General features: G+C 47.6%; 1 protein-coding gene across 2 annotated transcripts in view; it reads right to left on the bottom strand.

Annotated features, from left to right (window-relative positions):
- LOC308579418 (ras-related GTP-binding protein A) overlaps positions 1 to 17,921 on the bottom strand; it is a 44,066-nt gene that overhangs the window by 17,953 nt on the left and 8,192 nt on the right. For both annotated transcript variants that reach the window (XM_081180535.1, XM_081180534.1), the window contains exons 4-5: positions 8,387 to 8,453; positions 3,882 to 4,104 (exon numbers count right to left, since the gene is read on the bottom strand). In XM_081180535.1, coding sequence (XP_081036661.1) covers positions 3,882 to 4,104; positions 8,387 to 8,453 — 290 coding nt within the window. The remainder of the gene's footprint in view (positions 1 to 3,881; positions 4,105 to 8,386; positions 8,454 to 17,921) is intronic.

Below are 17,921 nucleotides of genomic sequence, written 5' to 3' on the forward strand. Positions count from 1 at the left end.
CCCAATGGTTGCCAGTGGCTTGATTTGAATTAATTTTATAATGAATGATTTTAGAGTGTTGTTTGTGTTGTACTTTTGTACTGTTTTATTGTTGTTAGCCGCCCTGAGCCCGGCTTCGGCTGGGGAGGGCGGGATATAAATAAAAATTTTTATTATTATTATATTATTATGTACTGAAGTTCTCACCCCGGGCCAGCAGGGGGATAATGTAGATAGTTTTCACTCAGGTCCGCATATGCAAATAAGGAATTGAAAGTGACGTTCAGTGATTGGATAGTTACAGAAAATTGTTACTGTTGCCATGTAATTGAGCTCTATATAAGCAGGTTGGCTGAACCCTTCGGTTCAGTTCTGCTCTGGGCTGTGAATAAACAAGAGCTGTCTGAAGAATCGCTGTGTCGTCTGATATGTTCACCCACAACTTAACACCCATAATTAAATAGAATATACTCCCATAGAGATTACCTTACACTACGTTTGAAACCAAAATAGCATTTGGATAGAAACTGTTTCTCAGGCTAGTCCTAGTCTTTATAACCCTGTGTGCGCACTAGCCTGCACTATCTCTGCAGTTTCCTATGGCACCTGGAAGCATAGATTTGATCCAAGGTGGGAAGAGTGCACCCAGTTATTCTCTCTGCAATCTTTACAATCCTGGACAGCTCCCCCCCCCTCCCAAACTGCACACACAGACCGTAAGTTAATACACTCTCATCAGTACAATGGTAAAATGCCATCAACAGGTCCTTTGAAAGATTATTTTTCCAGAGGATTCTCAGAAAATATAACCTCTGCTGTGCTCTCTTCATAAGGTCTTTGCTGTTTTCTCCCCAGGTTAGGTCATCTCTCAACTCCATTCCCAGAAATCGAAACACCAAGACCTGTTCCACACACTTCCCCTCAATAATAAGTCACTGAATATTCAATTTACATTTCCTAAAGTCCACAATAATCTCTTTTGTTTTCTTTAAGTTAAGAAGTAAGTTGTTTTTCCTGCACCACTCCCCCAACTGCTCAACTTCCTTTCTATAGGCCGCCTCCCCCTCTCCAGCCGTGATTAAACCAACTACCTGCAAACTTAATGATCTTATTACTGGGATTTTGGGGGGCCCAGTCAGCTGTATAGAGTGTATATAAAAGCGGGCTCAACCACGCACCCCTGCAGCGTTCCCGTATTCATGATGAAATCCGCAGAGACGTGGGAACCCATCCTGATCCGTTGGGAACGGTTTGACAGAAAATCTAATACAGTGGTACCTCTGGTTAAGAACATAATTCGTTCCGGAGGTCCATTCTTAACCTGAAACTGTTCTTAACCTGAGGTACCACTTTAGCTAATGGGGACTCCTGCTGCCGCTGCTGCCAGATTTCTGTTCTCATCCTGAAGCAAAGTTCTTCAGGTACTATTTCTGGGTTAGCGGAGTCTGTAACCTGAAGCGTCTGTAACCTGAAGCATCTGTAATCTGAAGCGTTTGTAACCCAAGGTACCACTGTATCCACCTGCACAAACACGGTGAAAGTCCCAGGTCTAATAGTTTGGGCAGCAATCTATGCGGAAGAATAGTATTAAACGCAGAACTAAAGTCTACAAATAACAATCTCGCCCTTGCCTCTCCAAATGAGTCAGGACAGCATGTAAAACTATTTGCCACAGCATCCTCTGTGGATCCCTTTGCCTTGTACGCAAACTGGTAAGGGTCAAGTCCCACTGGCAAACAAGATATGATGCGGTTCCTCAACAGACCTTCGAAATATTTCATTATAATGGGTGTCAACACCACAGGGCGAAAATCATTCAGACTATCTTTGGTTTTTTTGGCAGGGGTATAATGGTAGCGGATTTCAGACAGGGTAGAACGGTGGCTTGGGCCAGAGACTGGTTAAAAATCTTCAAAAAGATTCCTGCCAGTTGGTCGGAACAATCTCTTAGCACCATGCCAGCCACTCCATCCGGGCCCATAGCCTTCCTTGTGTTTACCTCCTTTAATATTTGCCTCACTTCTCCCTCTTCTACCCTGGCAGCGTTTCTTAATATGGCCCTCTTAATATGGCCAGAGGCAGCTTTCCTTTCCAGAACTGTAAAATCCTTCCTTTATGCGGACGTTCAGGAAGGATTTCACGGTTCCAAAAAGAAAACCCGCCTCCGATTGGCCATATTGAGAGGGTACCAGTGAGGCTGAACATTTGTGTCAAAATAAAAAGGGTTTAAATCAAGTCTTCCTGACTAGTGATTTAAATAGTGATTTCATTTGATTCAACTGAAATCAAATCCATCCTCAATAATAACGATGATGATTTATTTATACACCGCCCATCTGGTTGGGTTTCCCCAGCCACTCTGGGAACCTCCCAACAGCATAATAATAATAACCCTATCCCTAATCCCTAAGTACAGCCTCACTGGCACCCTCTTAATATGGCCAATCAGAAACAGCTTTCCTTTCTTTAAGCAGAGGTTCAGCCTTGCTGGCAACCCTCCTAAAACCGATACCCCTAAACCCTATCTCTATCCCTTTCCCTAATAATAATAACCTGCCCATCCAGCTGGCTTTCCCCAGGTACTCTGGGCAGCTCCCAAAACAAGAAGAAGAAGAAGAAGAAGAAGAAGAAGAAGAAGAAGAAGACGACGACGAAGAAGAACCCTATCCCTAACACCAAGTCATATATCCCTATCTCTATCCCTATTTCTAATAATAATAATACAGTGGTGCCTCGCAAGACGAAATTAATTCGTTCCGCAAGTTTTTTCTTCTTGCGAGTTTTTCGTCTTGCGAAGCACCGTTTCCCATAGGAATGCATTGAAAATCAATTAATGCGTTCCTATGGAAACCGCTTGCCAGGCTGGCGGTGCGGAGAAGGGCTTTTCTCCCCACCGCAAGCCTTCAGGACAGGTACGGGAACAGAGGGGAAGGGGCGCAGCGCTTCTCCTCTGTTCCCGGGGCTTGCGGTGGGAGGAGGGTTTTTCCTCCCCTCCGCCAACATTCAGAACAGCATTCTGAATGTTGGCGGTGGGAAGGAAAACCCTCCTCCCACCCCAAGTCTTCAGGACAGCCATCCGAAGGCTGGCGTGGGGAGAAGGGCTTTCCGCCCCACCGCCAGCCTTCGGAGGAGCCTTCCGAAGGATGGCGCGGGGAGAAGGGCTTTCCGCCCCACCGCCAGCCTTCGGAGGAGCCTTCCGAAGGCTGGCGCGGGGAGAAGGGCTTTCCGCCCCACCGCCAGCCTTTGGAGTAGCCTTCCGAAGGCTGGCGCGGGGAGAAGGGCTTTACGCCCCAAAGCCAGCCTTCGGAGGAGCCTTCCGAAGGCTGGCGCGGGGAGAAGGGCTTTCCGCCCCACCGCCAGCCTTCGGAGGAGCCTTCCGAAGGCTGGCGCGGGGAGAAGGGCTTTCCGCCCCACCGCCAGCCTTCGGAGGAGCCTTCCGAAGGCTGGCGCGGGGAGAAGGGCTTTCCGCCCCACTGCCAGCCTTCGGAGGAGGTCCGAGGACAGTGGGGAAGAAGCGCTGCGCTTCCCCGCTGTCCCGGAGATTTCCCTATGGGCTTTCATCTTGTGAAGGATGCCCATAGGGAAATTCGTTTTGCGAAGCGCCTCCAAAACGGAAAACCCTTAAGTCTAGCGGGTTTTCCGTCTTGCGAGGCATTCGTCTTGCGGGGCACCACTGTAATAATTTATTCTTTATACCCCAGCCACTCTGGGCGGCTCCCAAAATAAAATAAAATAAAATAATAATAATAATAACCCTATCCCTCATCCCAGCTTCTCTGACACCCTCTCAATACGGCAAATTGGAGGCAGGTTTCCTTTACAGAGGTTCAGCCTTGCTGGCAACCCCCATGACACTGGCAACCTTTGGTAGAATTAAAGCCAGGGGTCTCCTTTTCGCTCACCAGCTCGCGCTGATCCTCCTGGACCAAGTCCATCTTGTGGACCAGGCAGAAGACTTTGGCATCAGGCGAGTTCTGCAAGATGGCCTCCAGGCACGACTGGTAGTAGTGCATGTCCTTCTCAAGCTCCCGACTCTCGACGTCAAAGACGTAAATCAGAACCTCGACGTTGCGGAAGATGTTGTCCCTCTGGCTGGTGAAGTAGTTCTCCATGAAGGTGTCCTGGCTGAGAAAACCGGGGGATTTAAATTATTTTATCCCAGTTAAAAAAGCAGTTTCAAATTTCAATTCTATGCCAATTCTAAACAGGTTTGACCGGTCTCAGTCGGGGAGGGCAGGATACAAATAAAAGGTTTTTTATTATTATCAATTTTCCAGGCTGGGCAACCAATTGAGGCAATTTCATGCCATTTCAGAGGGGGCTAGCAAGGCGGAACCTTTCTGAAAAAAGGGATTTCATAGAATCATAGAGTTGGAAGAGACCACAAGGGCCATTGAGTCCAACCCCCTGCCAAGCAGGAAACACTATCAGAGCACTCCTGACATATGGTTGTCAAGCCTCTGCTTAAAGACCTCCAAAGTAGGAGACTCAACCACACTCCTTGGCAGCAAATTCCACTGTCAAACAGCTCTTACTGTCAGGAAGTTCTTCCTAATGTTTAGGTGGAATCTTCTTTCTTGTAGTTTGGATCCATTGCTCCGTGTCCGCTTCTCTGGAGCAGCAGAAAACAACCTTTCTCCCTCCTCTATATGACATCCTTTTATATATTTGAACATGGCTATCATATCACCCCTTAACCTCCTCTTCTCCAGGCTAAACATGCCCAGCTCCCTTAGCCGTTCCTCATAAGGCATCGTTTCCAGGCCTTTGGCCATTTTGGTTGCCCTCCTCTGGACACGTTCCAGTTTGTCAGTGTCCTTCTTGAATTGTGGTGCCCAGAACTGGACACAGAACTCCAGGTGAGGTCTGACCAGAGCAGAATACAGTGGCACTATTACTTCCCTTGATCTAGATGCTATACTCCTATTGATGCAGCCCAGAATTGCATTGGCTTTTTTAGCTGCCGCGTCACACTGTTGGCTGATGTCAAGTTTGTGGTCAACCAAGACTCCTAGATCCTTTTCACATGTACTGCTCTCAAGCCAGGTGCCACCCATCTTGTAAAAAAAATGCCTATTTCCCATACCGGGAGTCGAACCCGGGCCGCCTGGGTGAAAACCAGGAATCCTAACCGCTAGACCATCGGGCATTGTTTTCTTTATCGGAGAAGACTGAGGCAAAGAAGGCATTGAGGAGTTCAGCCCTTTCTGTGTCCCCTGTTTGCATTTCACCATCTTCTCCTCTGAGTGACCCCACTGTTTCTTTGTTCTTCCTTTTGCTACGAACATACCCATAAAAGCCTTTTTTGTTGCTTTTAACCTCTGTAGCAAGCCTGAGTTCATTCTGTGCTTTAGCTTTTCTGACTTTGTGTCTACACGTGCTGGCTATTTGTTTGAATTCCTCTTTGGTGGTTCCCCCCTTTTCCATTTTTTGTACACATCCTTTTTAAATCTCAGTTAAAAGTTGTTTAGATAGCCACCCTGGCTTCTTTAGGCACCTTCCATGTTTCCGTCTCATTGGTATTGCCTGACGTTGTGCTTTTACTATCTCCCTCTTAACAAACTCCCAGCCATCATGAACTCCCTTTCCTTTTAGTATTACTGTCCATGGGATCTCACCCAGCACTTCCCTAAGTTTTATGAAGTCGGCTTTCTTAAAGTCTAAATCTAAATCTTGGATCTCTTCACAGGTATACACATCCCTGACATATAACGCCACTCCTCCTCCTTTCTTGTCTGGTCTGTTTCTCTGAAATAGATTGTATCCCTCCATTATTACATTCCAATCGTGGGACTTATCCCACCAGGTTTCAGTGATGCCTATTATGTCATATTTAGTTTGCTGTACCAAGAGCTCAAGCTCATCTTGTTTATTTCCCATGCTTTGCGCATTAGTGTACAGACATTGAAGTCCATTAATCATTCCCCCGTGTCTCTTATTTAAGGATTTTTCCCTCCCACCACTAGGTCTGCGTGCTGTTTGCTCCATTTGGTCTATGACATTTGGATGATCATCTTCATCAATTGATAGACTCCTACCTTCAGGAGCACTGTCTCCCTCCCCCACATTAGTTAGTTTAAAGCCCTCCTGATGAGGTTTCTGAGATTTATGGCAAAAACATTTCTCCCAACCGTTGTGAGGTGCAGCCCATCACTTGCCAGAAGTCCATCTTCAAGAAACTGCAGTCCGTGATCTAAGAATCCAAACCGTTCCTGTTTACACCATTTGCGAAGCCAGCTGTTCACTTCCACTATTTTTCCCTCTCTCCCTGGGCCACATCGTTCAACTGGGAGGACAGATGAGATGACAATTTGTGCATTTAATTGCTTCAATTTCCTGCCGAGAGCCTCATAGTCTCTTTTGATCTTCTGGAGGCTATTGCTTGCAGTGTCATTGGTTCCCACATGAACCAAGAAGAAGGGGTATTTGTCAGTGGGTTTTATGATTCCTTGTAGTCGTTCAGTTACATCTTGGATCTTAGCCCCGGGGAAACAGCACACTTCCCGAGACATCTTGTCAGGCCCACAGATCACTGCTTCTGTTCCCCTATCACCACTACACACATCCTCTTAGGTTTGGTCGGGGTTCTTCCGTGAGCTGTCCGTTCCAAGGTCGCCTGCACATTCCCTGAGGACTGACTTTGCTGCTCGTCTTCATATACCTGATCGACTGTAATGAGGGAGAGATCCTCAAATGAAGTCTGTTCTTCGTCTTCCATGCTAGGGGAGAGGACCTCAAAGCGATTGTGTATTTCTAAACAATCAGAGCGAACCCTGGGCCTCCTACTTCTTTGAGTCACGTTTCTCCATATATCTGGCTCCTGTGTTGGTGAACTAGCCTCCTTCTCAGGGGAGTCCCCTGTCTCCTCCTTGGTGGAGACTGTGTGCTCTGTTGCTTCCAAGAAGAGCTCCAGCTCTCTAATTCTTTGGAGCGTAGCTACACGTTCCTCCAGTTGCTGGACTTCGTCTTTTAAGAGGGGAATCAACATGCAATTGCTGCAGGTAAAGCTGCCTGCAACCTTTGGCAAGATGGCAAACATTGCACAGGAACCGCAGGCGACTGCAGCTGTTCCCTCCGCCTCCATCTTGAGACTGTGTCGTTGGGGGTGGCTACAGTGGTCCTCCATCATAAAAAATGTGAAGACAGGACAAATAACTCCCCCCACAAAAAAACCTAGGTCTCCCCCAACAAACGTTTGAGACTAGCTCCTCTAAATCTAAAAGATGGATCAAACCCTTTTTGCTCCTTCTTCAACTGCTGCCCTGCTAGCTCTGATAAGCTCCTCCCACAGCTAATCACCTTCCTCAACAGAAACCCTGCCCCCTCTGACCTTTGCACAGGGAGAACAGCTAATCAGCCACAAAGAAACACACACAAGAAAAGCCTTTTTGCTCCTTCTTCAACTGCTGCCCTGCTAGCTAGGATTTTTTTTATTTCAAAAAATATTGTCCCTATTCAGAGGTTGCCAGCAAGGCTGAAGGTTTCGATTAGATTTAAATGTTACGGACCAGGGATTTAAATGGTGATTTAAATCAAATCCACCCAGCATATCAGTGTAAAAACCACTCTGTGAATTGAGGATTCCATAAAGGAAATATTTCTCCGCTTGTCGATATTCAGAGGATGCCAGCAAGACTGAGTCTTCCTGCTAAAAAAGGCATCTTATTCTTCCAAAAAGGAAACCTCCCTCTGCTTGTCCATATTAAGAGGAGGCCAGCAAGGTTGAACCTCTCTGTAAAAAAAGGGATTTTATTACAGTGGTACCTCGAATTAAGTACTTAATTCATTCTGGAGGTCTGTTCTTAACCTGAAACTGTTCTTAACTTTAGCTAATGGGGCCTCCTGCCGCCACCGCGCTGCTGGTGCACGATTTCTGTTCTCATCCTGAAGCAAACTTCTTAACCAGAGGTGAATGGAGCCTGTAACCTGAAGCGTATGCAACCTGAAGTGTATGTAACCCGAGGTACCACTGTATTCCAAAAAGGAAACCTTCCTATGGTTGTCCATATTAGGAGGACGCCAGCAAGGTTGAACCTTTCTGTAAAAAAGGATTTAATTCCTTGCTGACTACTGATCTAGATCATGATTTATATCAATTTGATTTAAATCATCATCATTATTATTAGTATTTTATTTATACCCCGCCCATCCAGCTGGGTTTCCCCAGACATCTGAAGGCAGCCATGTTTAGGGAAGTCTGGCTGATTTAAATCCGGAATCGAATGGGGATTGAAATGAGAAAAATCAGGATGAGAAGGATGCCAGCAAAATCTGAGCTGTCCTGGCGAGGGGTTTAAATTGTGATTTCCATTGTATGGATTTCAAGTGGAGGGCAGGCGGCCGTCTGTCCAGGATGTTTGAGGCGAGAGTCCCTTTTAACATGGCGAGGGGGGCAAGAGGTACTTACCCGCCGCAGTCCCAGAGGTTGAGGACCAGGTTGCCCAGGAAGCGGACATGTGAGTGCTCCACGTCGACTGCAAGGGGCAAAATGAGATTATTATTATTATTATTATTATTATTATTATTATTATTATTATTATTATTATGTTGAGAGCCGCCCAGATGGGCAGTGTATAAAGAATAACGTTATTATTAGTAGTAGTAGTACAACAAAGCCAGTGGACCTGATGGGATACCTGCCGAAATCTTAAAAGTGGGTGGAACTTACACAACAACTTCACAAGCTCATCAAAAAAATCTGGGAAAGAGAAGAAATCACAGCAGACTTTAGGGATGCCAAAATTATCAATCTCTTTTTAAAAAGGTAACGGAACTGATTGTGGAAATTATCGAGGCATGTCTGTATTAGCTGCGGCCAGTAAAATTCTTGCAAGGATCTTAGCAAACTGTCTCGTAACAATATCCAAGGTGACCCTTCCTGAATCCCAAAATTGTTTTCGGCCTTCTAGGGCAGTGTTTCCCAACCGGTGTTCCGCGGCACACTAGTGTGCCGTGAGACACCGGCTGGTGTGCCGTGGGAGGGAGGCGGGCGAGTCGGGCGCCTAGGAGAGAACAAAACCAAGTGAGCAGCGCGCGAGAGGGAAGCGACCCGAAAAAGAAGCGCGTTCGGAGTCCGGAGGCACTTTTGGGGCTGCGTACGAAGGGAGGGGGGGCACGGACGGCGGAAGGGGGCGGGGCGCGGTTGCAGAAACCCGCCAATGCTTCCACCTCATTGGGAAAGGGAAGGGGTTGGGCCACCTAAAGCTCTCCGCCGGGGCCACATCCTGCCTCCCAGCCCCCTTTCCTCCACCCACGGAGGGAGGGATGTTTTTAACACACACACCCACCCACCCCGCTCACAACCCTTTGGTAGCGTTTCTCCAATCTGAGGCGAGCGCCCGCCGACGCCCCCTTCCCCTGCTCAGTCGCGCAAAAACCGAAGTCTCCTCCCTACCCCTTATTCCCTCAAACCCCGTTTCCATAAGGGGGGGGGAATAACCCCTTCCGTCGCGCGCAAAGCCCAGCTCCCTCCGCCCTTCGCGGTCTCCTCAGCACTTCAGCCAGCCGTTTACACTCTCGGAGCCACTGGGCAAAACTCGCTCTCAGAAGCGCGCGCGCGCGGAGAGAAAGAGAGAGGGAAACAAAGTTAACTTGTGGGGAGAGAGAAAGAGCGAGCGGGAGCTAACTTGTGTCCAAAGGCAGATACAAAGTAGCCCCCCCCCCCGCCCCGAAGGCGACCTCTCTTGCTCTGCTCCTCTGGGGTGGGGAAACCAACTCCACCACGCGGAGCAGCCCCGAGGCGGGGAATTTCGCCCCTTGGTAATGTATGCATGTAAATGAGGCGGGCGCAAGGGGTGGGCGCGGAGAGGAACTCGCGCCTCTGAGGCCGCCGCCTCCTTCTCCTCCTCCTCCGCCCCCCCCCCTCAAACCCAGGCGGCGGCGGCGGCAGGAGGCAGCAGCGGCAATAACAGAAGCAGCTGTGCTGACAACAACACGTGTTCGCTCGGGCACCATGGAATTCGAGGAGCTGGGGATTCGGGAGGAGTGCGGCGTGTTCGGGTGCATCGCCTCCGGCCTGTGGCCCACGGAGCTGGACGTGCCCCATGTGATCACGCTGGGGCTAGTGGGGCTGCAGCACAGGTAGGGGACACGGCGGTGGGGGGGGGAGACGGTCTGGGGAAGCGGGGGGAGGGTGGGTTGCTTGCGAGACAGCGGAGGAGGAGGAGGCCGGCATGTCCGGGCAGCAGCAGCAACAGCAGCAGCAGCAACTCCCGGCGACGGCTCCTCCTCCGCCCGCTATCGCCGCCACCAGCACAACAGCCGCCGCCGCCTCAGCTGCCGCCGTCCCTCAGTCCCTCGCTCTGCTGCCTCCTCCCACCCCGGCAAGGGGAAGGGAAAAAACTTTCACTTTTGTGCGTCCCTCCTGGCGTGACGCTGCGCGCTGACGTCACGGGGCGGGGCTTTAATGGTGGTGTGCCGCGAGATTTTTTTCCGGTAAACAGGTGTGCCGTTGCCCAAAAACGTTTGGGAAACACTGTTCTAGGGAGACAGTGGACATGATTCTCACTGCTCGACAGCTTCAAGAAAAATACAGAGAGCAAAACCAACCCCTGTATATGGCGTTTATTGACCTGACTAAAGCCGTCAACACTGTAAATCATAATGCTCTGTGGACTGTCATTTTGAAAATTGGCTGCCCTCCATGATTGGCTGCCCTCCTTCATTCGGCTCCTCTATGATTACCATATTTTTCGCTCCATAAGATGCATTTTTTCCTCTTAAAAACTAAGGGGAAAGGTCTGTGTGTCTTATGGAGTGTGTGGTCCCTGGAGCTAAACTGCCGGAATGCAGCACACTCCTGAGCTGCTCTTTGGGGCTGGCTGGTGAAACCCCGGGTGCCGGCAGATCAACCGGGGCTTCCCCCGCCAGCCCCGACAAGCTCTGGGAGCAGCGGGAAGGCTGCGTGCAGCCTGTCCGCTGCTCCCTGAGCTGCTCTTTGTGGCTGGGGGGGGCGGGCTTCCCCCTCCAGCCCTGAGCAGCTCTGGGGTAGCCTGCGAAGCCTCCGCAGGGCAGCAGGATAAAGGCTCCCTGCTGCCCTGAGGAGGCTTCGCGGGCTACCCCAGAAATCAGAACAGCTAGAGGGAGCGCTGCGCAGTGCTCCCTCTAGCTGTTTTAGCTTCTGCCTTGGCGGCGCAAATTATTTCTTGTTTTCCTCTCCTAAAAACTAATTGCGTCTTATGGTCCAGTGCGTCTAATAGAGCGAAAAATACGGTATATGACAGCAACAATCACAGATAACAATGCCTCTCAAAGTGAACCATTCACAGTGGGATCAGGTATTAAACAGGGTTGTGTTATTGCCCCAACTCTATTCATTATTTTCATTGCCATGATCCTACACTTTGTTTAAGGGAAACTCCCCACCGGAGTAGAAATAATATATCGAACAGATGGAAAGCTCTTCAATCAGAGCAGGCTGAAAGCAAAAAGTAAGGTTACCATAACTTCCATCATAGAGCTTCAATATGCTGGTGACAATGTAGTGTGTGCACACTCAGAGGATGACCTCCAAACCATCCTAAATACCTTTGCAGAAGCTTACAAAAAGCTTGGCCTGTCACTCAATATCCAAAAAACCAAAGTGCTGCACCAACAAGTACAAAATAACCCCTCTGCAGTGCCACAAATCCAACTCAGTGGTGTAACGTTGGAAAATGTCAATCACTTCTCCTACCTAGAGAGTTATCTTTCCGCAAGGGCTGACATTGATTCCAAAATCCAGATTCACCTGAGCTCTGCGAGTGCGGCTTTCTCCCAAATGAAGTGCCAAGTGTTTGAGGACCGGGACATTGGCAGGGAAACCAAAATGCTTGTTTACAAAGCTATTGTACTGCCAACCTTGCTATATGCTTGTGAAACATGGACCACTTATAAATGCCACCTCCAGCTTCTCAAAAGATTCCATCAACAGTATATCCAAAAAAATTTACACATCACTTGGGAAGACAGGCAAACTAATATCAGTGTACTGGAAGAAGCAAAGGTCACCAGTGTTGAAGCAATGATTCTTCAACAATTGGTCATGTTGTGGGGATGCCTGATTATCGTTTTCCAAAGCAACTACTCTATTCAGAACTTAAAAATTGAAAGCATAATGCTGGTGGTCAGCAAAAGAGGTTTAAAGACTGTCTCAAGGCAAATCTTTAAAAATGTAGTATAAACACTGACAACTGGGAAACACTGGCCTGTGAGCACTCCAGTGAACAGCCTTGACCAAAGGTGTCATGGGCTTTGAAGACACTCAAACTCAGGACGCAAGGGAGAAACGTGCTAAGAGGAAGGCATGCTTGGCAAGCCCTCACCGTGATCAACTCCCGCCCAGGAACCAATGTCCCCACTGTGGAAGGACATGTAGATCCAGAACTGGCCTCCACAGTCACTTACGGACTCATTGTTAAAACCGTGTTTATGGAAGACAATATTACTCGGCTACAAGTGATTTCCAAAGAAGAATTATTATCGTTTGCCAAAGAACAGCAGCAGAAGAAGAATGAGCTTGAAGAAGAAAAAGAAATAGAAATTGAGATAATTATTCCTACTATTCTCATTATTTTCATCCTCATTTATCAAAGAACAACAGTGCCAGAATAAGAAGGATCTTGAATGAGAATGAGCTGAAAAAGAGCAGGAGGAAGAGGAGGAGGAAGAAGAAATTATTATTCCTATTATTATTATTATTATTATTATCATCATCATCATCATCATCATCATCATTTGGCGAAGAACAGCAGCACCAGAATGAGAAGAATGAGAATGAATAAGAAGAATGAACTGAAAAAGAAGATGATGAAGAAGAAAAAGAAGAAATTATTATTACTATTATTATCGTTATTTTCATCATCATTTGGCAAAGAACAGCAGCAACAAAATAAGAATGAAAATGAGCTTGAATAAGTAGAACGAGCTGAAGAAGAAAATGAGATTATTATTCCTATCATCTGTCAGGACTGGTCGTTGTCCTCTTCAGATCACCACACAAACGCTTCTTGTTCTTTTCTAACTTTTTATTGCGTATTAACAAAACAATCTTATAAACGGTTCTTAAATATTATTCCTCAGAGTCACTTCTTTCAGATACCTTCTGAGCTCTGCTTCTCCGTGACCAGCCACCCTCAAAATGTCAAACGCGCCTGTCAGGGAACTGCCATCGGAGCTAGAGGCGGAGGGAAGGCTCCAGAGGGATGGCGGAGAGGGTCCCAGAAGGGAGAGAGGCAGCCCATCTGCTGGGGAAGGAAATCAGCGTAACACCAGTGGAGAAGGGGGGCAGATGGGGGAATCAGAGAGGAGGCTCCAAGACTCCTCGCCGGAGACCAGCGGAGAGAGTACGGGTACTCCGTTGCCCACACCCTCCCTCCGCAGAAGACTTCCGCGCAGGGAGAGTAGGAGGAGACTTGGCGTCAAACAACTTTTGTGCTGGAATAAGTACAAGAAACGCCCACTGACGGATTCTGCCAGCGACTGAGACAGTCACAATGCTGGAGGCTGTTCAGTCAAAAAGGGTTAACCAGGTAACCTAGCCAGGAGTGGCGGCAACTTACACACGAGCAACCCCTAAAACCATTACAGTGCCCTTCCCTTTGCTTTCCCGCTCTTTTTCCTACCCTCCTGGCTAGAGCTGGCTTGGATCTCCCCTCCTCCGAATCTGAGCTAGAACTGAACCCTGGCCTCTCCTGGGAACAGCAGGTCCCTCCCTCTTGTTCCTCTTGCTCTCTTCTGTTAGATTCACTGCTCTCCTTCCCCCCTTGGCGAATGCTTTCTCCCTCTGGGAAACTGGAATCTTCTAACTCTTCCCTGACATCACCCCCTCCCCTAAGCCCCCCTTCCTCCTCCTCGCTCTCCTCTGTTTCTGAAGGACCGAACCCTATGAACTCCTCTTCCTCGCTGTCTCTTCAAAAATTTCTTGAAGATGCCAGTTATGGGGTTTTGGCTTGTGGGGATATTTTCTATGAAATTCTCTCTGCAATTCCAGAAGGTTATTTTTTTCTGTTGGTTCCCATGAGTTCTCAGACTCATCTAACCCTTTCCATGCACCCAAATACTGTAATTTCCTCCTACTTATTCTCGAGTCTAATATCTCTTCCACTTCAGCCTCCTCTTCCCCCATCATGGTGGGAAAAGGAGGTGGTTCCCTTGAAATTTGATACTTATGCGCTAGTACAAACACTGACAATAAAGATCTATGAAATACAGGGTGTATTCTCATATTTTCAGGTAAATGAAGCTTGAAAGCTACTGGGTTAATTTGAGCCTTTACTTGGAAAGGTCCCAATCTCCTTGGTTCTAGCTTTTTACACCTCCCTCGTGTTGGTAGTCCCTTGGTAGACAGCCATACCCAGCTCCTTACTTGGATTTCTTCCCGAACTTGCCGGTTCTTGTCTGCAGCTCTCTTGTAAGCCTCTTTAGCTTCTTCCAAATCCTCTTTTAATATCTCATGAATGCACCTCAACTCCTCTATCATTTTTCTGCTGCTGGTACTGCTAACTGCTCCTCTTGACCTGGGAATGCCCTTGGGTGCAAGCCTTAGTTTGCCACAAATGGGGCTCTGCCCGTAGACACATGCATTGCATTATTATACGCAAACTCTGCTAGACTCAACTTCTCTAACCACCCGCTCTGCTGATAACCAGCATAACACCTCAGATATTGTAGTGTTGCATTCGTTCTTTCAGCTTCCCCATTGGTTTGCGGGTATCTCGCCGACGTGAGGCTTAGCTCCACATCTAGTAACTGCATTAACTTTCTCCAAAATTGTGATGTAAATTGGGCCCCTCTATCTGAAATGATTTGTGATGGCATACCATGCAACCTAAAAATATTATCTAAAAACATCTTTGCAGTTTCCTGCGTGGTCGGAATTTTGGCACATGGTACGAAATGCGCCATCTTGGTTAGCATGTCAACCACCACAAAGATCACTGTTTGCCTATGCGATGATGGTAGATCTGTTATAAAATCCATAGACACCACATCCCAAGGCCTTCCCGGCGTGGGCATAGGTTGCAACAACCCTGCGGGAGCTGCTCTAGGTGCCTTAGCTCGTTGACATACTTCACAAGCTCTTACATATTGCATTACCTCCTCCCTCAACTTTGGCCACCAGAACTGCTGTGTTATCTGATACAGGGTTTTTTCTCTACCAAAATGTCCTGCAGTCGGGTTATCATGATGTTGCCTCAACACTTTACCTCTTAATTCACCTGCAGGTACATACAGCATCCCTCTCCTGTACAACAATCCACCTTTTTCTTTGAAACCTTCCTCTTCCCCTCTACCTTTTCTCAGTTCCTCCATTTTCATTTGTGCAAACTCATCTGTTACTGTCAATTGCTGGAATTCCCTGCCGTCCACTACTATGGCTGCACACCCCCACTGATCCAATCTCAGCATTTCTTGCAACTTGGGAGGTCCTTCCCCTTCCATATACTCAGGTTTGCGCGATAGCGCGTCTGCACGAACGTTTTGATGCCCAGGTATATACTCAATCCTAAAATTAAACCCAGCAAAAAACTCCGCCCACCTAATTTGCCTTTGGTTTAGCTGTCTAGCAGTTCTCCAATACTCTAAATTCTTATGATCTGTTTGTACCACCACCTGATGTGACGCCCCTTCCAAAAAATGTCTCCACACTTTAAAGGCAGCATGCACAGCTAAAAGTTCCTTATCAAATATGGTGTAGTTTTGTTCTGATTGATTTAATTTTCTAGAGTAGAATGCACAGGGTCTCCAGCCCCCTTCCTTGTTCTGTTGCAGCAGAATGGCCCCAATAGGCCTATCAGAGGCATCAGTTTCTACCTTCATACATTTACTTGGATCTAGGTGCATAAGTTATTTTTCTGAAGCAAACACCGCCTTTAATTTATCAAAGGCCTTCTGTGCTTCCTCAGACCATCTGAATGGCCCCTTGCCTCTTAGACAATCAGTCAGTGGCGTTGTGATTTTGGAGTAATTACCTATTACGATACAAATTAGCAAATCCTAAAAACCTCTGTAGATCTTTCTTATTTTTAGGTGCCTCCCATTCCACCACTGCCTGAACTTTACTGGGGTCCATGTGCACCCCTTTGTGGGAAATGCAATATCCCAGGAACTCCACCTTTTCATGGAATCATAGAGTTGGAAGAGACCACAAGGGCCATCGAGTCCAACCCCCTGCCAAGCAGGAAACACCATCAGAGCACTCCTGACATATGGTTGTCAAGCCTCTGCTTAAAGACCTCCAAAGGAGACTCCACCACACTCCTTGGCAGCAAATTTTGTGTGTGGAACTTACACTTCTCTAACTTCACATATAACCTGTTAGTCCTCAATCTCTCTAACACCTGCGTGACATGTTTTACGTGTTCCTCCATACTTTCACTATATATTAAGAGGTCATTAAATAAGAGACACAGAACTGATCCAGTATACCTGCTAAGACGTGATTGATGAAGGTTTGAAATACCCCTGAGCCATTTTGTAAGCCAAAAGGCATTACCAAGAATTCAAATGCACCATACTTAGTACAAAAACTGGTTTTCCACTCATCCCCTTCTCTGACCCTTATCAGATTATATGCTCCTCGTAGATCAAGCTTGGTAAAGACGTTGGCTGACCTTACTCTCTCTAAGAGGTCATCTATACGTGGCAGTGGGCACATGCAAAGCTTCATTTGGCTGTTAAGGATTCTGAAGTCACATACTAATCTCGGTGCCCCTTCCTCCCCTTTCTTTTTGACAAAAAAGACAGGAGCACCCCCCGTGGCCGTGGACTCTCTAATAAAACCTCTCTGCAAATTCTTTTGCAGGAACTCCCTCAATGCTGCAGATTCTACTTCCGACATGGCATATATCTTGCTTGGTGGCAACTGTGCCCCAGGGACCAGATCTATCTTGCAATCATAGGGCCTATGTGGCGGAAGTTTATCCGCTTCTTTTTCACACACAAAAATCCTGATAAGCAATATATTGTGACGGAATCTCACTTTCATTCCCCATCAACTTCCCTTCCACCTCTGTTCCCATTACTTCCACTGAAATTTTTCCCTTTCCCCCCAAACAATGTGTCATACAATAGATCAAACCAAAAACCAAAGACCTTTGATGCCAGGCAATCACCGGATTGTGACGATTGAGCCAACTCATGCCCAGCACCATCGGGTGCCCAGCTAGTTTGGTCACATGAAATGCCCTGGTCTCTGAGTGATGACCCATATCCATTCTCATTGGTGGAGTCTTGTAAGTCACTTCTCCTGACAGTAGCGGTCTGCCGTCGATTGTTTTCACTCGCAGTGGGAAATTCAAAGGTAAGAAAGCGATTTTGTGTTCCTGTACAAATTTCTGGTCTATGAAATCTGCTGACGCTCCTGAGTCTAACAGCGCCTCTACCTGGACCTTATGTCCATTGGGTAGTTGTAGTTGCACCTTCACCGTTAGTCCTGGGATAGGTGGTTCCGCATGAGAGCCTTCTATTGCTTCTCCACCCGGCTGCAAGCTCTCATTTCCAGCCGGGGACATTCGTTTCCCTGATGCAGTTCCTTCAGGCAATTTTCTTCTCTCATGTCTGCTCCAGATAGAGACTCCCATCCTTTACTAATGTGACATTGTCGTGCTAGATGCCCTGGTTTTCCACAGACAAAGCAACGCCTTGTGTCTCTTCCTTTCCCTGCATTTCCTCTTACCATGCAAGAGGTAGTAACTGGGAGGGGTCTGGCTGCTCCTAATTCCATGGGCTCTGGCCGCTCTCGTCCTGGCACGTTGCCCGCTCTGCTCTCTGTACTTTCGATAATATTCTTTTCTCGCCACCATGGTTGCCATTGTTCCTTCTTTTCACTAGCCCTCCGTTCCACGCGTAGGCTCAATTGCAGGCACGTTCGGACCAGAGAGTCCAAGGAACTGGGTTCTGGCATTTGGGCCAATTGGTCTAAAATCTCATTATTCAGTCCTTCCCTAAAAAGGGCTGCAACT

The sequence above is a fragment of the Podarcis bocagei genome (genome assembly GCF_964188305.1).
Source record: "Podarcis bocagei genome assembly, chromosome: Z".
In the NCBI taxonomy this organism is placed as follows: domain Eukaryota; kingdom Metazoa; phylum Chordata; class Lepidosauria; order Squamata; family Lacertidae; genus Podarcis; species Podarcis bocagei.